At 39.2% G+C, this 26,837-nt stretch overlaps 2 protein-coding genes across 2 annotated transcripts; both read left to right on the top strand.

The window, feature by feature from the left end:
- The first annotated feature begins 2,068 nt into the window (after window positions 1-2,068).
- Window positions 2,069-13,822, top strand: LOC143869968 (UDP-glycosyltransferase 83A1-like). Its single transcript, XM_077376508.1, has 2 exons — window positions 2,069-2,411; window positions 13,677-13,822. The coding sequence occupies exons 1-2, from the start codon at window positions 2,069-2,071 to the stop codon at window positions 13,820-13,822; spliced, it is 489 nt and encodes a 162-aa protein (XP_077232623.1).
- Window positions 13,823-14,765: 943 nt separating this feature from the next.
- On the top strand, window positions 14,766-25,554 carry LOC143856816 (UDP-glycosyltransferase 83A1-like). The gene is made up of 2 exons (XM_077367103.1): window positions 14,766-15,241; window positions 24,357-25,554. The coding sequence occupies exons 1-2, from the start codon at window positions 15,022-15,024 to the stop codon at window positions 25,244-25,246; spliced, it is 1,110 nt and encodes a 369-aa protein (XP_077223218.1). The 5' UTR covers window positions 14,766-15,021; the 3' UTR covers window positions 25,247-25,554.
- The last annotated feature ends 1,283 nt before the right edge of the window (window positions 25,555-26,837 follow it).

A 26,837-nucleotide genomic window follows, 5' to 3' on the forward strand; every position in this document is an offset into this window, starting at 1 on the left:
CAACCATTCAAAATCATCTTGGTAGGATGATCCTAGCACTTCGATTTGTCAAGGTTTCTACATCCCCGATGCTCTAACACTTTGGTAATCCAACCATTCATCTTCTGACCATACATAAGTTTCATGAATTGGACAATCCTAACCACCATTTTCCAAAAGATTTTTGTCCCGTTAGTTCAAAATATCTCTGACGTCAATCGAAGATACCTTCTACCAACAAGGAAAAACTACTCAACAAACATTCAAAGAAATGCTAGCCATTGGTTCTACAGACTACATACTACAGTAATGTAAGTAGCAATACAAGTAGCTTGAGAGGGTGAACTCGCCATGGTCAGACCACATGTTCTAGTCTTGCCACTTCCCGCGCAAGGCCATGTAATATCCCTCATGGCCTCAAACTTAAGTCCCTGTTCCTTTTAGATTTAGACAACTGATTGTGAACCAAAACCAATTATTGGACACAAAATTAAATGTGATTTTGAGTATATTAAGATGTTTTGGACTCACAATCGGTCCTCAAAATCTAAAACGAATAGGGCAATTTGAGTCAAATAATCAGTTTTGGACTCACAATCAGTTGTTAAAATCCAGAACAAACCGTGCCTATGGTGTACTCATATTATGAATCCAAAATTAACTATTTGATTAAAAATTAAGAGGCTGTTTTACGTCTGTTGTGACTAAGTGTGTCTGCCATAAAATCGGCCATTCATTCATATATATATTTTTTGGGGTGAATGGTAGGTATTAAAACACACGATTTTTAGTGGGATTAATCTCAGTCCTTCAAATAAAAAAGGGAAAGGCAGATTTTTAGGCGAAGCACTTAGTCGGGAGGGAGGTGAAACTAAATCAAAAAATTAAATGCAATTTTGAGTCCAATAATCTGTTCGACTCAAAATCAATTCTCAAAATCCAAAATGACGAGTTTAAATAAGAATTCAAACTTCGTAAGACTTATGGAAGTGTTAGCGTCCGCGAAATGGCTTTCCAAACCCTTCCAAATCTTGATTTCGTTTGGAAAATAAAGATGAATTTTTTTCCATAGGAAAAAATTCTCCTTGTTTTCAAGGAAAACTACAAACCTACAAGAATGGAAAAAATTTTCTTGTTTTCAAGGGAAATTTCAGGCCTTATAACCCATGGATTTTTTTCCTAGGTCCAAATGCCCCCTTAAACTCCTACCTAATCCACCCAATAAAAATGAGGGATCCACCATTAACACCAAAGTGGCCATGAACTTGAAATAGACCCACAACTATCATTGCAAGTCAAAATATCAAACTACATTACGGGTATTCAAGCTCACTTGTCTTCTTGTACATGTGTCACAATGTAAGGTTTCGTCTTTATGATCTATGTGGTACAGCCTATTAACATTGTGGCCCATCAAATGAACGGTTTGGATTATACTATGAAGTGGGCCCAGTACTTTGTAAAAAGTACTGGACCCCAAGGAGAAATGGATTTCCTCAAAATTGCCTAGCAAACAAATCCTAGCCATATATATACATATGGAGATAACGAAGAAAACAACTAAAGAAGACAATGGAAACGACATAGAAGTGAAAAACCACAAATATGAAAGCCAAAAATGAGAAAGCAAAGACAAACGAAGAAGATACCTTCTACAAACAAGGAAGAAGTCTAAGAGATACTCTTACCACAATCAAACAAATCTCGGCCGTTGGTTCTTCAGCCCATCAATCCTAAACATTACTATAAGTAGCTAGGGAGGGTGCACACACTAAACATGTGTGAAAGAGAGCGCGCCCAATTGCATTAGAGGTTTTTTATTTTCTTCCCCCTTGAGTTCTTTATAGCTCTTTCTCATTGCCCTCTTGTACTCCTTTGTTGCCTCGACCTTCTAATAAAATCTCACCATTTCAAAAAAAAAAAGAAAAAAGAGCGCGCCTAATTGCTCGCCATGGGCAAGCCACACGTGTTAGTCCTACCATTCCCTGCTCAAGGCCATGTCATTCCCCTCATGTCATTCTCCCACCAGTTAGCCGATCGCGGATTCAAAATAACATTCGTGAATTCGGATTTCCATCACGCCAGGGTGATGGCGGCATTGAGAGATAGTCCCACCGATTGTGAATTTGTTCGTCTAGTCTCGATCTCCGATGGGTTGCCGATGGAGGAAGATCGGAACGATTTAGGCAAGCTAAGCCGCGCTATGTTTAGTGTCATGCCGGGTAATTTAGCGGAGCTGATCGGAAAGATTAATGAATCTGATGATGATAAAATTACATGTATAATTGCGGAAGAGAACATGGGGTGGGCGTTTGACATTGCCGATAAGATGGGAATTCGGAAAGCGGCTTTTTGGCCGGCAGCGGCTGCGCTCAATGCATTGAAAAGTCATTTACCGATGTTAATCGAGGCCGGAACAATTGATGATAAGGGTAAGACCGCCTATTTTCCAACTAATTTGTAGTGATAATTAGCAAAATGTATGATGACAGAAAACTGCTAAGCCAAAATGACGGGTTTAAAATGTCTAGCTAAAAAAATAGAGAAAAAGTTAAAAAAAAAACAAGAAAGGCAAAGGCTCCATTTTTATTTTTATTTTGGACGTAAAATGTGCGTAAAACAAATTTTACGCCTATTGTAACGCCCAATTTTGGCCTAAAGAAACAAAGTCAAGGAAAAATTGCCAATGGGGGACACCAAATTCCTTTTTCTCCAATTCAGATCTGCCTAATCTCTGGTCGAATTCTGGCCATTGGCCATGAGATCTGGTGGCCTTCTTTTAGTCGTTATTATCATCTTCTTCTTTCATCAAGATCTGTTTTCTAAGCTAGAAACCCTAACCTTGAACCCTAACTCCTTCGAAACTTTAGATCCATACCTCCAAATTTTGTTTTCTTTGTTAGAAATCTTTTGATTCATGATTTTCTTCACTCTAAACCTAGATATGCTATTATCCTTCGAATAGTTCTCAGATTTGTTTGTAGCCACTAGATCGTTACTCTATAGCAAAATCAAGGGTCGGATGTGTTCTTGAAATCAAAGTTAGCATCTAGATGGATCGACAAAGTCAGTGAATTTCGGCAGTTCTTGAGAAGAACAGAAGAAAGAGAAACGATAGAAAAGGTATATATATATATATATATATATATATATGAGTTAAGTGAAGCTACACATATGTGTAGCTAACTTAGCTACACCGACGGCTTAAAATATAGTGGGCCCACATTCTTTGGGTGATCCAAACCATTCATTTGATAGGCCCTCACATTGACAGGGTGTGCCCAAAAAATCAGCTCCATCGGATGATCCCAACCCTTCAAACTATGGAGGCAAAAATGGACAGATTTGTGAAGGCTTTTACACGTCCATTTTTACCTCCACAAATCGTAGGGTTGGGATGATCCTATGGATTTGATTTTTTGGCCACACCCTATCTATGTGAGGGTCCATCAAATGAATGGTTTGCATCACCGAAACAATGTGGGGCCCATTGTATTTTAAGGCGTCGGTGTAGCTAAGTTAGCTACACGTATGTGTAGCTACACTTTTCTCATATATATATATATATATATATATATATATATATATATATATATATATATATATATATATGAGGAAAGTGAAGCTACACCGCCGGCTTAAAATACAATGGGCCCACATTGTTTGGGAGATGCAAACCATTCATTTAATGGGCCCTCACATAGATAAGGTCTGCCCCAGAAACCATTCCTCTCTCTCTCTCTCTCTCTCTCTTCATATATATATATGAAGAGAGGGAGAGAGGAAAGTGAAGCTACACCGCCGGTGTAGCTAACTTAGCTACACCGCCGGCTTAAAATACAATGGGGCCCACATTGTTTTGGTGATCCAAACCATTCATTTGATTGGCCCTCACATAGATAGGGTGTCCACCAAAAATCAGCTCCACAGGATCATCCCAACCCTACGATTTGTGGAGGCAAAAATGAACGTGTAAAAACCTTCACGAATTTGTCCATTTTTGCCTCCACAGTTTGAAGGGTTGGGATGATCCTATGGAGCTGATTTTTGGTGGACACCCTATCTATGCGAGGGCCAATCAAATGAATGGTTTGGATCACCAAAACAATGTGGGCCCATTGTTTTTTAAGCCGGCGGTGTAGCTTCACTTTCCTATATATATAAAACATTTTCCTTTTGAAATGTTACTTAATCTCTTCATTTTTACATTTAAAAAAATATATATTATGATGATTTTCTGCGATTTATGTTAATTTCTGTTTGATGATGTTGTGATGTTGCTCGTTAATTTCATTTTTAGTTTCGGTGTGTGATCAAATTTCAGTTCGGCATATTGTACTTTGGCTCTATTAGATTTTATAGGTTTTCATGATGTGTTGTTATTGCCTTGTTTAGAGTCATATAGTTTTCCATGATTTCTTAACAGTTTTCCCTCTCAGTGCATTTGGTGATATGTTAGTGGAGGATTTTTCATAATCTGTCGATGTATTTTTGTTTGGAATTGTAGTGATTCCTCATGCATACAGATTTTGATGTCTATAAAGAAATTGATTTCGAGATAATTCCTTTTATTCACTCTTTGTTTGGAATGCCCCAACTACGGCCTAAGTCTTAGTTTACATTGTTGAATCAGTTGAAAATGATAGTATTTGATACCTTAATGTCTGTTTAATAGAAAAACTATTTTGTGGAATTCTTTGGTTGTCATATGGTTATATAACTATATAGGTGCTTTGTATTTTATTTTTCAAAAGAAAATGTACAAGTTCCATACTTATGCTTTGTATAATAATTGAGAGTACGGCTCATGTTTAATGGGAGAGCCTTCATTTTTCTTCTGAATGAAATCAGAAAAAGAAAAAAAAAGGGGAATGGGCGACGGGGAATGGGCGACTTTGTCATTACACTCTACTTATTTTTACACAGTTAAGTTCAGAACCTATTTCCCATAGTTCAATTACCCCACCGATTGAAGCTGAAACCCTTATTATTTGATTGATCATTGTATCTGTGTGGTGAGGGTTTATAGCCAGGTTGGCTATTTCTTGTAGAAAGGGCAAAGGGCTGTTGTAAAATGGGTTTTGATTCGACCATGAATGACATCATTTGTGTCATCTAAATAGCCATGAGAATTGAGATATTTTTTTTTTGAAGTTTGGTAGTTACATTCTATTTTCCAGCACTATTTGATGAGGATAATGACATTATATTTGGTTGTCTTATTGTGTTTTGAGAATAGCTTACCCACTCTATGTCACTTGCACAGGTTTAGATTAATTTCTCTTGTTTGAATGATATCCTTGTGACTCAATATTTTCTGGTATTTATTTCTAGTCATTCAGGGAGCACCTATTATATTTCTCAAAAATCTCACTCCATGTAAGCAAAGATTTAATGGTAGTTGGTTCATATAGGGTCCTCATTTTTGTAAACTGCTGCAATGTATATTTCAATTACAATTCAGCCCTGTTTTGGACACAGTTCAGTTCATCAATTTTGCCCTGTTTTGGTGTGGGTTCAGCACATTTTCTACACAATAGATCAGCCCCAATGTTTAGCATAATTCTGTCAATGCTTCAGCCCCACTGTTAGCACAAATCAGCCCATAATTCAGCCCCTGTTTTATGCATTATTAACCTATAGTTCAGTCCCTGTTTTGTATAATGCACAATCAGCTTGTAGAGCAGCATATATATATGTATGTCTATGTGAATCTATATGTGTGTGAGTACATGTGAGAATGTATGTGAATATATATGTGTGCGAGAGTGTATCGATGTATATGTGTGTGTATTCGTGCGTGAAACTCAATCTGTATGTGTCATGCTCTGTTTGTATTAAATCAGCACATATCTTTGTGATCCAACTCATGCTCTATGTGTGTGGAATTAGCCCATTTAATTGTAGTTCAGACCATCTCCTCTGTTTGTTACTGCTTGAGAATATATCCCAATTATTTAGATCACACACCATTGATTGGTTTGCAATTCATTAATGTATACCATTGTATAGTGGCTGAATGAACTAAATTTGATCATATTTATATGAGCTGATTTATCAATCCTGGAATTGCACCTCTATCTCTTGTGGACGATATCAGTGCTATCATTTTTTTTTTACTCAAGTTGCTTGTGGTTGTATCATTAAGAAAAATCAAGAGTCCATATAAAGCAGTGGTCTGAATCTCATGCTTTTGTATTGAGTGTTTGAACTGTGCATGTGCAATTTTGATTTTGTCACACTCTTAGTATTTTTATTTTTTTTAAAGAGAAAATATTTTGAAATTTAGCTCCTATTAAAAGGTGCTGAACTGTACATGTATTACCCTCACACTTAGGTAGAGGGATGCTGATGGTCACAGGTATTAGCTTTGAATATATTTCCTCCCACTGAAAAATTAGACATTGCCTTGTAGCCCAAATTCATTTGTTTTTAATACACATAACCTACTTATTTTATTTCTTGCTGATATTTATGAAAAAGAGTTCAGAATGATCAGGTTTTACATGCAAACATCTTGTTTGATTTATCTTTTAGTGTACTTGAAATAATATCCAATCGGTAATATCTTAAAAGATGCCAATTTAATTATGCTTTGGTAGATGTATGGTCTATTTGATCTTTCTTGTTGATGCGTGCATTGCTTGTTGTGTTTTTAGGGATAGTTATTCGTTATTCCTAGTGTCGTATGGTTATGGCGCCTAATTGATTTAGAATGTGAAAGAAAGTGATGTTGGGTCAACTATGCTTTGATTTTGCATGTTGGAGCTTGAGTTTTCCCTAGTGATTGATTTATAACAATTTGTGAGATCTGTTGTAGTATTTGGAGGTTTATAGAAGTACCAAAATTTATCAATAGTAGTCTTCTTCTTGTGTGGCTTATAGGGGTTGCCAGAAAGTGATTGAATATCTTAAAGAATAACAATAAGATGAAGGTCTTAATAGAGGGATGCATTATAGCTATTCCCGTGTTCAATTCAATCGTATTTTAATACTTGCTTAACCTCAATTTATTTTGATAGTTAGTATGACTTGATAAAATTTGGCAAAATAAATGAACTTTCAATTTAGTCTATATTAGCATTCATCATTGCGAGGGCGATGAAGGCGTTAGCCCAAGCCCATCCTTAGGGGACTTGCTTAGTCCTAGTAGCACTCCCCTCTTTTATTTTAGTAGGCTAGCCCAGTCTTTCAAATATTTTAGACATTAGTTTTTCCCTCATTGCACGGGCAATGAAAGAGTCATCTAGAGCCCCATTAGGAGACACACTCTGTCTCATTAAGGTGATTTTCCTTTGGAGACATGCCTTGTCGTTTTAGAACCTATCCCTTAGGGAGCCCATTTTAGCTTTGTAGAAAATTAACCCATAGGAGACATACACTGTCTCATTAGAGTTTAGTTGTACCCTTGAGGAGACAAGCCCTGTCTCACTAGAAAGTCGCTTATAGGAGGCTTGCCTAACTGCGTTTATAGAGCACCCTCTAACTTGTACTCTTTATTAATTGCAGACCGACTTGGTCTGTTAGTTGCCTTAGCCCTTCTTAATCGTTGTAAGGGCGATGATAGGGATACTTGGAGCCCTCCTTTGTGTCTAGGAGACTTGCCTAGTCTCATTAGCACCCTCTTTTTAATAGTGATATTATTAGAGAGTCTTTGACTCAGTCATCCTTTATGTGGTATTATTAGAGAGTCTTTGACTCGTTTGTCTTTCTTTAGCGATATTATTAGAAAGTCTTTGACTCATTTATCTTTTGGTGGTATTATTAGAGAGTCTTTGACTCATTCGTCCTTTTGATAGCGTTATTAGGGAGTCTTTGACTCATTCCCCCTTCTCTTTTAGTTGCGATATTAGAGAGTCTCTGACTCACTTACCCCCCTTCTTTAGTATTTTTAGTTAGGAGTTTCTCCTTAGTATTGTCGTCGCTCTTCTTTGATAGGGACTAGCACAGTCTCATTAGAGCTTTACCTTTTGGGATCTTAGATCATTTCATTATCTTTGACATTAGCTTACCTGGTTTAGGGGTTTCCCCTGTTAGCCCTAGGGTTGGCCCTAGGGTGTTGCTTTGTGTTCCCTTAGGTCTTTGACCAAAAGGGTGAAAACATTTGGAATCTTAAAATCACAAAAATATTAGAAATTTGAAACCCAAAAACAATTGAAATATCTTAAAATTCAAAATCATGTTAAAACATTTAAAAATCCCAAAACATTGAAATATCTTAAAATTCAAAAACAGTTGAAAAATATCAAAATCCTTTAGTCATTTGAAATACTTTAAAGTTTTAGAGAGAGTTCGTTTCGAACTACGTTGGCTTGATCCTCTTCCACGAGGTACGTAGTGCAGCTTGGGATCTGTATCCCAAGTCCAGCTAAACTTTGTAAATAAGAAACCTTTTCAAACCTTTTGAAAGCATAAAAATCTTCTAAATTTTATTTTCGAAAATATCTTCCTCTAGAGTTAGGACTTTGTCCTAGGTAGAGAGTTTTAGAGTTAGGGGTTTCTCCTTGATGTATTGCTTGTTTGTTGTGTGCTTGTTTTAGAGTTAGGGTTTTGTCCTAGAGTTATAGGAACGCCTCCGTCCGGTCAGTTGGTGATTCATATCACCGACTGATGACTAGGTCTAGGATGCGTTAGTGATCCCATTGTTTTCCTCAGGATACACAGCCTAGTTACACATAGGTTGTAGGAACCACCTGCATTAGCTTAGGGCTAACCTGCATTTAGTTAGGGCATATAGGGTGTCCTAAAATTCACAATTCATTGAAATCTAAATGATCGCTCATGAAGCTTTAATAACTAGTCTGGCCTTTTTGACCTGACCCCCAATTTCCTCCAATTTCCCAAAGTCGAATAAATTTTCGGAATCAGGTAAAATTCCCGAAGCCTGAGTCCTGAAACCAAATCCTGAGTCCCCAAAATCAAACTTTCAAGTTCCTGAAACCGATTCCCGAAATGCTCTGAAAGCTGAGCTCCGAAGTTTCTAAAATTTGAGGTCCAATGGCAAAAGAACATGAAAATCCGAAATTGCCCGTTTGAAAATTATTTTTCAAAATATGCTGGAAGCCTAAGTGATCCCGAAACCCCACTGATATCCTCCGTTCAATTACTCCAGCTTTTCCTTGCATTTTTCCCTGAATTTACGAAAATTTGCACAATACCCTTGAGTTCTTGGTGGTGGCATCCCCCTATTTGAACCCCCGGGCTCCATGAATATCGGCACAGTCATATTTTGATATTTTCACTAGCCCGGCTTGTTTTGGGATTTAAAGAATTATCAAATGGTTTTTACATCTTTCCAAAGTACTCCACAAGTGAGAAAAGACAAGCCGGGAGAGTGTAATTATCAAAATATGGACGTGTCAATATCATATCCTTGGAAAAATAACTAGGGGAAAATAATTTGCCTTTTCCCCTTTCTTGCTTAGACCACCCCCCTGTAGCGCATAAAATATGTTAAGGAGGGCTGTCTGAGCAAGAAAGAATAGTCAGATGTATTTTTTTAGAAATGGGGTGAATTAGCAAAGAAAGGGTGCACATTGATAAGAAGAAAAGGCAAGTAGGGCCTAATGGTAGGAGGGTAAAATCACCTTACCCTAGGGATAAAAAATGAACAAGTGTACGGCCATGATGGAGAGCTCATGCCTAAGGTTCTAGACCTTTCTACAAAAAGAGATGATCCAAGGCATTAAAGGGAGAGTAGATGGTTAGGATGAAGATTAGGGATTTAACCCTAAGTATAAAATCTTGAGAGCTTGTGAGAGGGGGGAGGGAGGCCCGATCATCTTTTTGTTAGAGAGGAGGAGAGCTACAGGAGAAAAGGGTTTTCTTCCCATTTTCATCAAAACAATAGAGAGAGAGAGAGAGAGCTTCCTTCCCCAGAGAAGAGAAGAGAGATAGCAGAGAAAGAGGGAGGGAGAATCGGCTCCAGCTTCATCTTCCCCAACCTCCATCTTCGACCGGCAACCTCCTCTTTTCCTGCCATTTCTTCTCCTTCACCTCCATCTCCGCCCTTGCCACTAAACCCCTTCCTAATTTCATCAAACCCACTTGGATTCTCCTCCATTTTCAGCCACCACCACCCTATCCCCTGTTTCTGCCCTCAATCCAACCCATTGCTAACCCGAATCCGACCCTACCACCACCATTTCCTTTATCTTCTCCGGGCATCTGGCCGGAATCCGGCCAAAGCCCCCCAAAAAATCCGACCCAAACCCACTTCATCTCATCTTCCATCTCCACCTCCTAGCCATCCACCTCTGTAATTTCGCTCGAACCCTCCTCCATAGAAACCCATTTCATTTTCTTGACCAATCCATTTTCAACTTCACCCTCACCTCTGCATTTCTTCTTCCACCAACAGCCACCTCTTCAAATCCGGTCACCATCATTTTCTTCTTCACATTCCCTTAAACCCATCTCATTTTCACGACCAATTACAGCCATAAATCCAACCCCAATCTGGAATTTGTCAAACCCATTTCATTTTAACCTCTCCCATTTCTGATTTTTTACAAACCCATTTCACCACCCATCTCCACTAACAACTCCTCCATCCTCAGCCTCCATAAACACCTCTAACATCATCATCTTCCTCATTCCCTTGTCATGTTCGACATCTCCGGCAACCTCAATTCCGGCTGAAATCCGCGGCCCTCTACCTCGCAGCTCGGATTCAAGAAGAGGATAGTAATATCTTCTTACTGTAAGTTGATCCAAACTCAAATCCATGCCTTTTTTTTTATCTTATTCAAGTAAATGGCTGCTTCATAGGTTTTATATCCAATAGGGTGTGATGGGTTTTTCTTTTAGAGTCACATGTTGCTGCTACTTGTAAATTTTCTATGGCTTAGCTGATGAGTGCACTTAATTCTTTTTTATATCAGCGTAGTAGTTTTTCTCATAGTTTTGGAGATTGAAATGGGTTCTATGGATGAGCAGTAACATGGATGGAGATGAGTTTGGTATGGATATCGAAACAGGGGAGTGGCCATACTTATAACTCATTCCAGTAGTATTGGCATTGTCTGAATAAACCATCCATGCTAGTCTCTGCCATCTTCATCATTCCTTTTAGTTTCTTTTGGGAATCTTAATGGCATCAGTTAGGACTTGTTAGTCATAGAAGGCAAGATTAATTTGTGCAATTCCAATACAGGGTTACAATGATGTCAGTTCTTTAAGGTAAAGAGAACTGATATTGGGGCTATTATATTGTGAAGATGGCCCTGTTTGGTGTATCACACCATTGAAATCAATTCTAATTGTGAGGGTAGTTCTGGACAGGTGACATGCCTCCAATGTAATTGGTATCTCAATGGAAGTGTGTACAACTGAGTTAGCAGCCTTCATTGAGACATCATAGTGTAAATGGTGGTGATCAACTTGGATCTTGGTGTTGCCATGTTTTGATAATTACATAGCTTAATCTGCCTTTTTGATGGTTTCGAGAGAGCCTTTTGAAAACTGCATTTTGGCAGTTCGCTATACATTAGGAGAGGAGGTGCTTGGGTAGATTTTTTTAAAAAAAAGGCTAAAACCATATCTCTGTTCAGCACAATTTGTTTGTTAGTTGCACGATGGTTGATCCATTCTTAGGGTCGAGACAGCTTCGTTCCCTATGATGCAAGTCGATCAGAATAATTAATCTGCTCAGCTTCGTTCCCTGTAGAACAAGCTGATCAAAAGAGCTAATCCCTCCTCCCATCTCTGCTCTTCCTTCAAATTTTGCTCTGATATTCAGAATTTCAAGGATATCCCTGACCTACACCTGCATTAGTGATCCTCATAGGCTTCTTAGAATCTTCCTTGTCCGTTGGGTTCGTTCATTTCAGTTCTCTTGAGATTACTTTCTCTGGGTTTCCGTGATTTCTTTCCGCCTAGGGATTCCACCGACTTTTGGGAACATTTCAGGCGGGTTAAGGCGATGACGGAATGTTTCTTGAGCCAACCCCTTGCCCTTCCTATCATCTTCTCCGTCTTAGAGTCTTCACAGGGCTCGAGGGGTTTCCTTTCTTACCTTCTTTCGGGACTACTCTCTTCACGTTCCTTGGAATACTCTATGCATCTCGGGATTCCATCGATTTTGGGAACACATCGTCGGGTTAAGGCGACGACGGACAGAAACCTCCAGAGCCAAAACCCCCTTTCAATCAAAGGGATAAAACAATAAAAATCTAAAAACATCAAAAAGAACAAAACTGTTTTTTTCGAAAAAGCTGTTTCGAACTACGTTGGCTTGATCCCTTTCCACAAGGTACGTAGGTAGCTTGGGTTCACCCAAGTTCAGTTAAACCTTTTTAATAAATATTTTCAAACCTTTAAAAAACAAAAAAAACTAAAAAATGGGCAAGGGTGGTGATTGCCAGGTCACTCGGAGCCCTCTTTTCATTCCATTTCCGGTTTCGATCGTGGTTTTTTGGTTTTCATCAGTTTTCCGACATTTTATCGGGTTTTGGGACGGGCGATGACGTAGCGTGACCCCTTCACAGGGATTGTCCTCGCTGAGCTCAACGATAGGCCATGATGATCGCGAGACTTGTCTGATCTGCAGCAGATTAGGATCGCTGGGCTTGATTCCATTTGAATCGCCCTCTGAGCCTATCGTGTGTTCCATTTTCTTTCCCCTGGCATTTTTGGTCATCGTATACCTTTGATTTTCTGATTCCTTTATTTTCTTACATCTTGTTAGATCACTGTGGGTTTGTCTTTGGTTTATTATGAATTACTTTTTTTAGTTTGTTTACTGTTCTAGCATGTGATTGATTGCCATTTTCTCAGTCTTATCTCTTGCATAGGCTCGCATGCTAGTGTGTTTACTTTACTACTTTGGTTGCTTAGCTATAGCGTTTATTCATTCGTCTTATCTTGATTATCTGTCTAGCTATAGCTCTTTATTGCTTTCCTTATCTCATTATATCTGTCATTATCTGTTTAGTTATAGCAATGCGTGCGATTGTTTACTACTTTCTTAGATGTGATGAGTTAGGATTAGAAGCGATGAACTAGGATTTGTTAGCTTTTTTTGCCCATCCCCGGGTCATGCATGCTTAGATAGACGTTTTCTTGGGGATGATTGTTCCCATTTCACATGATTTTCGCCCAAAATTCTTCAAAGTTAATTAGAACTGGCATAAGAGACCATGTGCTTGCACTTGGGCAAATTGGGGTGCTCTTCAGATCTTCCTCATTCGTCACCAGGCACGGACCTTTTGTATCTCTGGTTATTCGTTGCAACAGAGTATTTCATGGGATCCAGGGCCCATTTCCTTGGATGGCGACTCTGAGTTATTTTCAGATGCGTCTTGGTTTCGAGGCTCCTGTCTCCTGATCAAGAGGTATCTTATACATATCAATCGCCACCCATGCTATGAGTAGCATCATTTCGAGAGTTCCTTGGTAGAGCTCTCCTTCACATTGTGGAGGTCTCAGAGGATTCACGGGGGATCTCGCGTCCTTCGCTCATCGTCCTCAGGATCGAGGTCCATAGATGGTGAGGACATCATTATCATCACCAGGTTGCGTGATAAACAGACTAGGGGCCGAGAGACTACCATGAACGTATTTCAAGACGTCTTGGCTCTTAAGGATAGGGAGAAGTTGACTATGCCATAATAAGTAGTTGGTTCTATTAAGTTTCACAGAGACAAGATGAGAAATATTGGTAAGCAATCCAACATTGGGCATGATTGTTGAACCAGATGGTGGGAGGGAAGAAGAGCTAGCGGCAGATATGGTAGAAGCCATTCCAGCATTGGGCATGATTGTTGAATCAGACGGTGGGAGGGAAGAAGAGCTAGTGGCAGATACAGTAGAAGCCATTGAAAAAGGAGAGAAAAGGAAGTGAAGAAGAAGGAGAGTTAGGAAGAGAAGGATCGATTTGACTAGCAATAGAAAAATTGTTAGTGCTCTGATACCATGAAAACAAAAGTTAAGACAATTGTTGCATATCCATTCGTTGGATTGCCACTCTATATTTATAATGAATAGGGTGTTCTCTACATGGAAGAGTACAGCATGTCATATCTCATGACAGTAGGATTTCATGATTACAATCAATCAATATAAGGAAGAATATAAAATACAAAGAATGAATAAAATATTTTCTTTCCCAACATGGCATTAATTGGAAAGGCATTCCTTCTTTGGCTAGTCAAGGGTGACATCATCAATCCTTATCTTATTATGTTGAAGATATCTTCCTTCTTGGGCTGCTGCAGAATGGACGATTTCATGATTCAGCATGATGTCATGATGCCTTGACTATATAGAAGGTATGTCATGGTTATCTTGGATGAGATACGTTAACAGAGATTATACAATTATAATAGAATAAAAAGAAAGGGATAAGGTGTTTTTGAAAGAAGAAGTTTATTAAGAAGTTTGGGATATCCTGGTCGAGTAGGTACACGGGGTGTCTTAGGAGATGACAGGGGAGACCCGTGAGGTGGACCTTTGTAGGCCCCATTGGAGTGGCTGTCTCTAGTGAGGCGGAGTTGCGTGTGGCCCACCAAGGCATTAAGTTGCTAGTGGGAGAAGATTTAATTAGAATGGTGGTAGAGGAAGACTCCCACAATGTGATTCATTGGTTGAGAGGTTCCCACGTTTGAAGATTTAATTAGAGTGGCGGTAGAGGAAGACTCCCTCAATGTAATCCATTGGTTGAGAGGTTCCCACTTTGCCCTTGGAGATTTGCCAAGATATTTGAAGATTACATGCTACAGTAATATAAGTAGCTTGAGAGGGTGTATTCTTACATGTGGGATTGATCGATCACTCGCCATGGTCAGACCAAATGTTCTAGTCTTGCCAGTCCCCTCGCAAGGCCATGTAATACCCCTCTTGACATTCTCAAACCACTTAGTCGATCATGGAGTCAAGGTCACTTCGTGAACACAGATTTTCGACACGCCAATGTGATGGCCGCATCGGAAGAGACTAGGAACGATCATTGGCTCGGTTCGTCTAGTCTCGATCTCCGACGGGTTGCCATTGGACGAAGATCGGAGAGACCTCAGAAAGTTACACCCGGCTATCTTCGGTGCCATGCCCGGCTTTCTTGAGGAATTGATCGGAAAGATCAACGAATCCGATGATGATAAGATTACGTGCATAATTGCCGATGAGAGCATGGCGTGGGCGTTCGGGGTCGCCGATAAAATGGGCATTCGGAAAGCGGCATTTTGGCCAGCGCCAGCCACAGTCTATGTGATGAAGCTTAACATTCCAAAGCTAATTGAGACCGGAACAATTGATGCTAATAGTGGTAAAACTATCTTTATTATTTTTTCGATGAGGTATGCTAAACTCAAGGGCGCCCTTGCAAAAATGGCCTGAAAGGGCGCACCCCATTGGCTACAAGTCGCCAAAGTGCATTTAATAATCTTTAACTTGCAGCCATCATAAATGCACGATGGTGACTTGTGGCCAATGGGTGCACCCTTTCAGCCCATTTTTGAAAGGGCGCCCCACAGTTTAGCATTCCTCTTCTTTAAATTAATTGTAACTTCCGTTTTGGATTTTGAGAATTGATTTTGAGTTCAAAACTGATTATTGGGTGAAAAATTAAGGCTCTGTTCATTTTGGATTCTGAGAGATGATACTGAGTAAAAACTGATTATTGGCCCCAAACTTAAGTCCCTGTTCGCTTTAGATTTAGACAACCGATTGTGAGCCAAAACCAATTATTGGACACAAAATTAAATGTGATTTTGAGTATAATAAGATGTTTTGGACTCACAATCGGTGGTCAAAATCTAAAACGAATAGGGCCTACAAGTAAATTTGAGTCAAATAATCAGTTTTGGACTCACAATCAGTTGTTAAAATCCAGAACAAACAGGGCCTATGGTTTACTCATATTATAAATCCAAAATTAATTATTTGATTAAAAATTAAGAGGCTGTTTTACCTCTGTTGTTACTAAGTGAGTCACCATAAAATCAGCCATCCATTCATATTTTTTCTTTGGTGATTAATCTCAGCCCTTCAAAAAAGAAAAGAAAAGGGAAAGGCAGATTTTTAGGCGAAGCACTTAGTCGGGACGGAGGTGAAACTAACTCAAAAAATTAAATGCAATTTTGAGTCTAATAATTAGTTTTGGACTCAACAACAATTCCCGAGATCCAAAAGGAAGAGGGCCTAAATGCAATTTTGAGTCCAATAATCTATTTTGACTCGAAATAAATTCTCAAAATCCAAATCGAACAGAGCTGAAATGCAATTTTGAGTCCAATAATCTGTCAGACTCAAAATCAATTCTCAAAATCCAAAATGACGAGTTTAAAATGGCTATAGCTAAAAAAACAATGTAGAAAAAAATATTTGAAAAATGAGAACGTAAAAATGATGACCCCATGTTAAAGAAGTTATTTACATTGATTCTAAATGTTAGAGTTAGGATCATCCTATTGGAGATGATCTATGTGGTACAACCTATTAACATTGTGGCCCATCAAATGAACGATTTAGATTATACTATGAAGTGGGCCCCGTACTTTGTAAAAAATACTGGACCCCACGGAGAAATGGCTTTCCGCGAAATTGCCTAGCAAACAAATCTTAGCCATATAAATATACACTAGTGGGACCAACCGTTCGTTGCACGGTTTGGAAGCTATTCTATTTAAGATCGGGGAAAAAATTAAAAATTAATTAAAGAACAAAATAAATGGGTGAAACAATGGTACGTGTTTTACCATTCGGCAAGGTCATGTAAGAGAACGATAAAGAGCAAAACATATATTTATCACCTAAATGTGTTCAATAGAGTAATGTATCGAGATTAGGAAGAAATGGGGACTATTGCTAGTGTACACTATTAAGCTGTACAATAAATAAACGCAAAGATATTGGACCTATAGTTCATAACAATCGCAAGACCCGGTTTGGATTGGGTTGAGGCCAACCCTATCCCAAACCGAGATAGCATTCCCTCAACCCCAACCCAACCCCAGCCTTGGGTTGAGGATGGTCAACCCTAACCCAACCCACCTATAAATCATTCAACCCAGGCCCAACTCATCTAACCCGAAAATCTGGCCGGGTTGGTTCAGGTTCACCTTAGGCCAAACCAAAAAAATACAATAACCGAAAGTAAACCAAGATAAAATTAGAGGATGGAGGTCGGGTTCGGGTTAGGAAATGCCAACCAAACCCGAGCAAAAATCGGGTTCAGGTTGAGCCTGATCCAAGTTGCACCCCTATTTAGAATAAATGTGAAAGTATTAATGGGAGTATACTATTAACTGGGGAGATAAGAGCATCCCAAAATCTTGACATTCACAGGGCCCACCCTTAGTGACTGGAATTGTTCATCAAGTGGGCCCCCAAATGTCCATGATGTAAATAAATGGAAAAGTCTTAACGGGAGTTTACTATTTAATGGGGGAGATAAGACCATCCCAAACCAATACGTTCTTCCGTCTTTTGTTTGAAGGAGGTTGCCAAGTAGATTGAATGCAGGATGGGGGGACTGTCCCCGTTAGTGTGAACAGTGAAACCCCATCCTGCTATAACGAAGAAAACAACTAGAGAAGACAATGGAAATAACGAAGATAACAACTAGAGAAGACAAGTAGAGAAAGATAGATATGGAGATAACGAAGAAAACAACTTGAGAAGACAATGGAAACGACATAGAAGTGAAAAACCACAAAGATGAAAGCCAAAAATGAGAAAGCAAAGACAAACGAAGAAGATACCTTCTACAAACAAGAAAGAAGTCTAAGAGATACTCTTATCACAATCAAACAAATCTCAGCCGTTGGTTCTTCAGCCCATCAATCCTAAACATTACTATAAGTAGCTACGGAGGGTGCACACACTAAACATGTGTGAAAGAGAGAGCACCCAATTGCATTAGAGGTTTTTGATTTTCTTCCCCCGAGTTCTGTATAGCTCTTTCTCATTGCCCTCTTGTACTCCTTTGTTGCCTCAACTTTCTAATAAAATCTCACCATTTAAAAAAAAAAACGCGCGCCTAATTGCTCACCATGGGCAAGCCACACATGTTAGCCCTACCATTCCCTGCTCAGGGCCATGTCATACCCCTCATGTCATTCTCCCACCAGTTAGCCGACCGCGGATTCAAAATAACATTCGTGAATTCGGATTTTCATCACGCCAAGGTGATGGCGGCATTGAGAGATAGTCCTACCGATTGTGAATTTGTTCGTCTAGTCTCGATCTCCGATGGGTTGCCGATGGAGGAAGATAGGAACGAGTTAGGCAAGCTATGCCGCACTATGGCTAGTGTCATGCCGGGTAATTTAGCGGAGCTGATCGGAAAGATTAATGAATCTGATGATGATAAAATTACATGTATAATTGCGGATGAGAGCATGGGGTGGGCGTTCGACATTGCCGATAATATGGGAATCCGGAAAGCGGCTTTTTGGCCGGCAGCGGCTGCGCTCAATGCATTGAAAAGTCATTTACCGATGTTAATCGAGGCCGGAACAATTGATGATACGGGTAAGACAGCCTATTTTCTAACTAATTTGTAGTGATAATTAGCAAAATGTATGATGACAAAAAAAAATGCTACGCCAAAACGATGGGTTTAAAATGTCTAGCTAAAAAAAATAGAAAAGTGGGGTAAAAAAAATTAAGAAACACAAAGGCTCCTTTTTTTTTTTTTTTTTTTTGGAAAATAAAATGGGCGTAAAACAAATTTTACGCCTATTTTTACGCCCAATTTTGGTCTAAAGACACAAAGTCAAGGAAAAAATAGTCGGGGGATGAAATGAATTAAAACGACATCATCATCGTATTAATAAAAGTTGATATAAAAAGTTGTTAGATTCATCCAAAATTTCAATCCATGTCATAAAATTCTAAAATCTAAAATAATAACCAATGATTCATGCGCTCCTATTATATGATACTTTGCCAATCCAATTATAATTAAAAAATCTAATCTATCTAATCTAATCTAATACTATATATAAAGGCGGAATCGTGGGTTAAGTTCTTCCACCCTTTGCCGTTATTTCCGCTTGTGTCCCACTGCCATAATTCCAATTGTATCCCACATGTAAGGGCATTTGTGTCATTTGCCGTCTAACTATACTATATAAAGGTGGAATTGTGGGTTAAGTTCTTCCACCCTTTGCCGTTATTTCCGCTTGTGTCCCACCTTTGATCCACACGTCAGCATTACTCTTTTACCATTAACCCCTTTGCTGATATCTAACATCTCTCTCAATGAGAAATTATTTGAGGGTAAAATAGTAATCTACATAGAAAAAGTACCGACACAGGGTACATGTCTATGACAATTACAGCAAAAAACTACCAAGAAGAGGTAAAGACATATGACAGTGACGAAAGAACTACTTTGTATTACTCATGCTTGACACTTGCAAAATATTATGGATTCCGGGCACCTGAAGAGGAACAACAATTATTGAAACCCCTATCGATTGGAGGGATAGGATCAGCCTATATCGATTGGAGGGCTAGGATCAACCTATGGAAATGGTTTTACGAGCACAACTGATTGATGGTGTGGTCCATCACATGGACGGTTTAGATCAACCTATAACCCTCTGTAGATCGGAGGGTTCAGATCAACCTATAAAATTATTTTTGGGGCACAACCTATGTAGGAAGTGGCCCATCCGAAAGAAATTTCTTGGAATCGTGGGTTAAGTTCTTCCACCCTTTGCCGTTATTTCCGCTTGTATCCCACTGCCATAATTCCAATTGTATCCCACATGTAAGGGCATTTGTGTTATTTGCCGTTATTTCCGCTTGTGTCCCACCTTTGATCCACACGTCAGCATTACTCTTTTACCATTAGCCCCTTTGCTGATATCTAACATCTCTCTCTATGAGAAATTATTTGAGGGTAAAATCGTAATCTACATACAAAAAGTACCGACACGGGTACCTGTCTATGACAATTACGGCAAAAAACTACCAAGAAGAGGTAAAGACATATGACAATTATGAAAGAACTACTTTGTACTACTCATCCAGGACACTTGCAAAATATTGATGGATTCCGGGCACCTGAAGAGGAACAACAATTATTGAAACCCCGATCGATTGGAGGGCTAGGATCAACTTATGGAAATGGTTTTACGGGCACAACCGATTGATGTTGTGTTCCATCACATGGACAGTTTAGATCAACCTATAACCCTCTATAGATCGGAGGGATCGGATCAACCTATGAAAATTATTTTTGGGGCACAACCTATGTAGGAAGTGGCCCATCCAAAAGAAATTTCTTTTCTTTTTATCTGGGATTTACACATCAGCATTATTCTTTTACCATTAACCCCATTCAACCCGAATTTGGGTTGGGTCGGGTTAAGCTTTTTCGCAAATCATGTTGGGTTGGGTTGGGAAAAATCAACCCCAATTGGAAATCGGGTTGGGTCGGGTTGGGCTGTCGGGCAACCCGACCCGACCCGAAACCCGAATTTGGGTTCCATGTGATGAAGTTCTATATATTTGTGTTTTTCTTTTTCAACATTGAAATAGTCTCCACAGTCCAAAATGGACGGTTTGGATAATCCTATGGTGCGGGCCATACCGTACTTGAATAAAATGAGGAGTGTCATCATCAAAATATAGTAGTGCGGATAATATTTCCCTTTGTTAATTGTTAGTCCTTATTTGGTTTGGATTTTGCGAACCGATTGTGAGTTAAAAACTGATTATTGGTGACTCACTATTGGTTCTCAAAATCCAAAACAACCCGGCTTGAGTTGAGGTGGTCAACAATTGGTACCATATCAAATCGGGTCAGCCCGACCCAACCCAACCCGAATTGGGTCAGGTGTTGCACCCTTAACGACGACGAAAAAACTACTTTTCCTTATTCACTATGTGCGGATCAAATTACAGAAATGTTGATATTACGAATTCAAGACACCTGTAAGAATATTGACGAATTCTTAGCACCTTAAGAGGAACAACAATCATGGAAACCTTTATAGATTGGAGGGCTAGGATCAGCCTATGGAAAATATTTTACGGGCGCAACCTATTGATGTTGTGTTCCATCACATGGACGGTTTAGATCAACCTATGATGTGGTCTATACAATTTTAAATGGATATCACGTGCATCGCACGTGCATTTTTACTAGTAAAATAAAAAATGCAAAGACTTATGGAAGTGTGATGGAGTGCTCACATGATGCAGATGGAGCCCCTCGGCATATAATTAATTTTAATTTGTTTTCAATTTAGGCCATGTTCGGCAACCATGAATTTTTTTCATGGAATATTAGCTTTACCAAGTGTTGAGAGGGGAGGGAGAGTGGGAGACGGTGAGAGTTGAGAGGGCATGAGTGAGGAGATGATGTGAAGTATTCTAAAAAAATAAGAAAAAATAAGTCTATTTTGAATAGAGTTGTTATTCAATACACTTTCGAAGTAGTTTTCAAAAGTATTTAGAAAAATAAGGAGAAGATTATTAAATATTTAAATGCTTTGAAGTTTTATAGAAAAAAATCTACAGTAATACACTACTAAAAATGTAAATAAAATATAAATTGTGATAATAAAAAAAGCACAAAATAGGTAACACAGTTGGATCTAGAAGCGTTCTTCGACGATCTTGGAGATTGGATAGATCTGAAAATTCTTCTTTTTTTGGATTTCTTTTTAGAAAATGATAGATCTTGATCTACGCCACAAGCAAGGGGATGCATGAGCTCAATCAAGCATGAGATCGCCGGATGATTAGATCTACGCCACGAGCTAGAGGACGCATAGGCTCGATCAATCCTGTAACTAAGTGATGACATTCTTAAATTCAACAAGAAATTGAGTAATGAAAGGTAGTGAATTAAGATTAGGACACTAATCTTCAAATTTCATAATCTAAGGAGAAAAGATGAAAGATAAAGAGAAGAGCCAAGTAGATCTCAAATTTCTCTGCAAGGAGAACCCCTACTCTCAACTCAACTCAACTCTCAACTCAACAAATTCCACGTAGAAGAACCAACTAGAGCCAGGATTAGAGCCGGGCAGATTCCTTTCACCAAGGAGAACCCTACAAAAAAATTTTAATTCCAAAAACTAAAAGAACTGAGAAGGAAAGATGCCTTATATAAGCAGACCGTAATGAAACATGAAATTCTTATATACCCTCTAATGAATCAAAAAAGATCATTAAGGACAATTACAAGAAGTAAAATGACTAAACAAGGCATCACATGAACGGGCATCTCATAAATATGAGTCAGAGATATACTGATATCATAAATATGAGTCAGAGATGTATGGATATCCATTTCATGTGAAAACAGATCCTTTATTTGTACATCGAGTCCTTTACTTTAGAAAGCCCCTTTTTAGAAAGATTACCCTTGTTTCTGTTTATGACTAGGATTGAAACAAACTACTATAATTCGTCCTCACCTACGGCACCTCCGCTAAGCTCCATGTAAGAGTCGATGTGTGTCAAGAGGATGCTCCTACCTCAAACTCCCCTTCTTGAAGAGAGATTTTCCTCAAGCTTGGACCTTCAATATAAGGAATTGAACAATCCGCACAACCCTCTTGACCTCCATGAACCGTTGCATCTAAGTGGAGTTTGACATTGGAAATACCATTTATGAAAGCTTGAAAGCCATAGTAGAGCCAGAATTCAGCTTATCTTGCTGAAATTTCAGCTTAGTAGTGAATTCTATTTACAAAACCTTAGTTTCTATATCTCCAAGCATCTGCTAAATTCTGGTTCAGAACTTCAGATGATACGACACTCTGGTTCAGAATCTGCACTCGTTAGACTGTCATCCCTTTCACATTATTAGCTATAGACAATTCAGCATGCTCCTAAAGGTTACAAGCCTGAATACCACCCCTTAACTCTTCCTTTCTTCAAGCCACAATCAAGGCATATGCTGAAACCTCAGAAAGTGAAAAAAATTGCGCATTTTGAACACAGTTCAGTCCCTTTTCTCCACACAAACTTGTCATTGGAGAAAGATCGTCATAATACTTGGGTGCCATCTCGGTGAGCTCATCCAATGACTTTTGATGAAGACCAGTTCCAGATACATTTAAATGTGAAGAGGCACTGAGTAATAATGGATGATTTTTCATCAAATAAGGCTTAATTGAGTTCAGATACATTTAGCCGACCCCAACTAGTTTGGGACAAAGGCTTAGTTGAGTTGAGTTGAGTTTGTATCCTTCATCACAGAAGGCCGGGAATGTTCTCCATTCCAAGATTGGAAACAAATAGAAAACTTGAGTTTCCCCTGGAGAGTTTGAATACTTAAAAATTCAGTTGAATTTTCACCAAAATGTAGGTCTCAACATTTAGAGCCAGTAGCACAAGTTATTGCTAGTGTTTAACTCAAACCATTCAACACCAATTATTTCAGCAGCTATTCCCCACAGGTGAATAAACTTCAAGCAGCATAAGTCTGCTTTACTAGCTTTGTGACGAATTATTTGGGCAGACAGAATTTCTTAAGAGGGTGATCAAAGGCAGTTCAGGTGAGCATATATAGCTTGTAGCTGTTCATATCAAACAACAATTAAATGTGCAAATTAAACCGCATGTAGAAAATTTCTCTGAACTTGAACTGTATCAAGGGAATTTGAAGTCCCAATTCCAAGCCCAACACAAAGCCTTCTAAGAACTCTTCAATGGTAAGTCCAATAAGGTCTAAAAACTTGAAAACTCTAGCTTTCCAACAGTAGTAACATGGAGGGAAATCACTGTGTCACAGTAGGCAGAAACTTGGCTATAATATAAATTGAATCAACCTCTCAACTAACACCAATGCTAGAAGCTAGGATAATCGAATTTTTCAGATACGTGAATAGTAGAGAGGAAAAAGATATTTTAATTTCCACTGCTGACTATAATATGGATGGGGTTTCACTAGTGGTTTCCAAGACTTAAAGCTGAATTCAACCTTCATAGTGCAGAACTCTCATGCACATATGGTTCAGGCCAAAGAGCAACCGCATCAACTCCAGTAAACCAAAGAGCAAGCAGCATGTGGTTGTGACCCACCCTTCTCTTCCACAAATTCAAGGCTTTTAGAATCATTTAGACTTTGTTTCTTTCAACATAAAATAAAATGGGCGTAAAAAAAAATTTCCTCATTTTTAATTGAAAAAATGGGCGTAAAATTTGTTTCGCACCCATTTTACTTTGAAAAGGCTCTGTTTCTTTTGACGTAAAATGGGCGTAAATCAAAGTTTACACCTACTTTTAAGTGAAAAATAGGCATAAAAAAATTTTTGCACCCATTTTTCAGTAAAAAAGAGTAAAATTTATTATACACCCATTTTATGTCGAAAGAAATGGAGCCTAGATGTTTATAATAAGTGGTCATGGTTTTGGTGTCCGTGAATTTACGCTACTTTGGACTACACTAAACTGGGTCTGATTTGCAGGAGTTCCTACAAAATATGAAATAATCAAGCTCTCTCCGACCATGCCGGAGATGAACACGGCGCACTTTGTATGGCACTGTGTGGGAGACTTCGACACACAACAAACCATCTTTCAATGCATGATCCAGACCAACCAAGCCATGAAAGGCGTCGAATGGCTTCTTTGCAACTCCTTCTATGAGCTTGAGCCATCATCGTTCGACTTGGTCCCAAAAATGCTGCCCATTGGGCCATTACTTGCTGGAAACCGGCACGGACAGCCCGTCGGAAACTTCTGGCCGGAGGACTCGACTAGCCTGAGTTGGCTTGATAAACATCCTCCCCACTCAGTCATTTATGTTGCCTTTGGGAGCTTCACAGTGTTTGATCATAGACAATTCCATGAGCTAGCACTTGGGCTCGAACTTTCCGGCCGCCCGTTCTTATGGGTTGTCCGGCCAGACCTCACCGGTGGGCCCAACGGGGCCACTGATGCATACCCGGACGGCTTTCTTGAAAGAGTAGCCGATCGAGGGCGGATGGTAGGTTGGTCCCCTCAGCAGAAGGTGTTGGCTCACACTTCCCTTGCATGCTTCGTAACCCATTGCGGTTGGAATTCGACTATGGAGGGGTTAACCAACGGAGTCCCCTTACTCTGTTGGCCTTACTTCGCCGATCAATTCCTTAACCGGAGTTACATTTCTGATTTTTGGAAAGTTGGACTTGGGTTGAACCAAGATAGTGATGGGATCATCTCAAAGGAGGAGATCAAGAAAAAGTTGGAGGAATTGCTGAGTGATGGTGGGATAAGAACCAGAGCTTCAGAGCTTAAGGAAATGGCGAAAAAGAGTGTGAGCGAAGGAGGAGCTTCTTCAAGGAATTTCAATGATTTTGTTGAGTGGATTAAGTAAATTAAGATGATGGGTTGTTCATGCAGGGGTTCCTCATCGTTTCCTCTCATTAGCATGCATGGTGGGCCAGCCTTGGTGATCTAGTATGTTTTCATTTGAAACATTGGGTCTGATCTAGTATGTTTTCATTTAAATTCTTGTGTTGGTGTACATGCAACTAGAGATTCTGGATGTTGATATTCTTGTAAATTTCCTTCAAGAACGAGACATCTCGAGGCAGATATTGCCATTTTAATTGGCTATGTTTCTTACCTTTCGAGTTTCACCAAGAGAATTGCTAGATCTGAAGATGCAGACTATGTTTCTTAGCTTTTGTGTTTCATATCTTACAACATTATCATCAATTTTAAACCAGACATCTTGGAATTGTGGCAACCAACGATTCTTGCTGTTTTTTGAATGAAGTCCTTTATTTTGTGCATGGGATTTTCACTTGGGATATGACTAAGAGCATCTGGGTCAGCTTATGAAGCTTTCCAAGATCAACTGTCTAGATCTCACATACACGGCCCCTTACGCCAGGATTCTTTGAGAGCAAAAGAATAAATACATGCTACAAATATTTGCAGTACCATGTTTTGATAATGAGAAAAACTCAGCTTGTCTTTTATGATTTAACTAGCTGTTATTTTATTCTCAAAAAGTTCTTAGCAGCCATTTAAAAAAGAAAAGACAAGCTGAGTTTGTCGCATTACTTATTGAAACATGGGGGTGCAAATGCCAGTAGTGTTAGTAGTTAGGTTAAATTAGGATTATCAGATCTTTCTATTTTTATTCTATGTTTATCCCTTCAGTGTTATGTATAAACTGTTGACGCTCGATCCCGCACCCGCACCCGCACCCTACGTCCCTTCCTGTCTCCGCTTCTTTTCTAGCATGCCTTAGTAAGAGCAACCGAGATAGCCGAGGTGGGAGTGTTTAATTGCCATATCAGCGGCAACAAATTCATTCTATAGAACTGTAGATCATGCAGAATTTCGTTCTCCTGTAGGAGCGTACCAGGACCATTATCTCTGCGCTATTGAACTAAATAGCGCAATGCCACTAAATAGAACCTTCTGATAGTTCGTCTTCTTCCACAAGATCTGATCGTTCGCCTACTAGCCTTTCTTTGGATGGGCTTGACTATGAAGAAACGTTGAGGGTTGACAAAAAAATGCAGGCAATTGGATCCTCCAAAAAGAGTGAGGTTCACAATGTTTTGACAACGATCAATTAGTAGCCCCTACTCATTGGATGATCTCAACCATTCAAAATCATCTCGGTAGGATGATCCTAGCACTTCGATTTGTCAAGGTTTCTACATCCCCGATGCTCTAACACTTTGGTAATCCAACCATTCATCTTCTGACCATACATAAGTTTCATGAATTGGACAATCCTAACCACCATTTTCCAAAAGATTTTTGTCCCGTTAGTTCAAAATATCTCTGACGTCAATCGAAGATACCTTCTACCAACAAGGAAAAACTACTCAACAAACATTCAAAGAAATGCTAGCCATTGGTTCTACAGACTACATACTACAGTAATGTAAGTAGCAATACAAGTAGCTTGAGAGGGTGAACTCGCCATGGTCAGACCACATGTT

Source organism: Tasmannia lanceolata, unplaced genomic scaffold, assembly GCF_043159265.1.
Source record: "Tasmannia lanceolata isolate RefF3 unplaced genomic scaffold, GAP_Taslan_0.1 ptg000003l, whole genome shotgun sequence".
Taxonomy (NCBI): domain Eukaryota; kingdom Viridiplantae; phylum Streptophyta; class Magnoliopsida; order Canellales; family Winteraceae; genus Tasmannia; species Tasmannia lanceolata.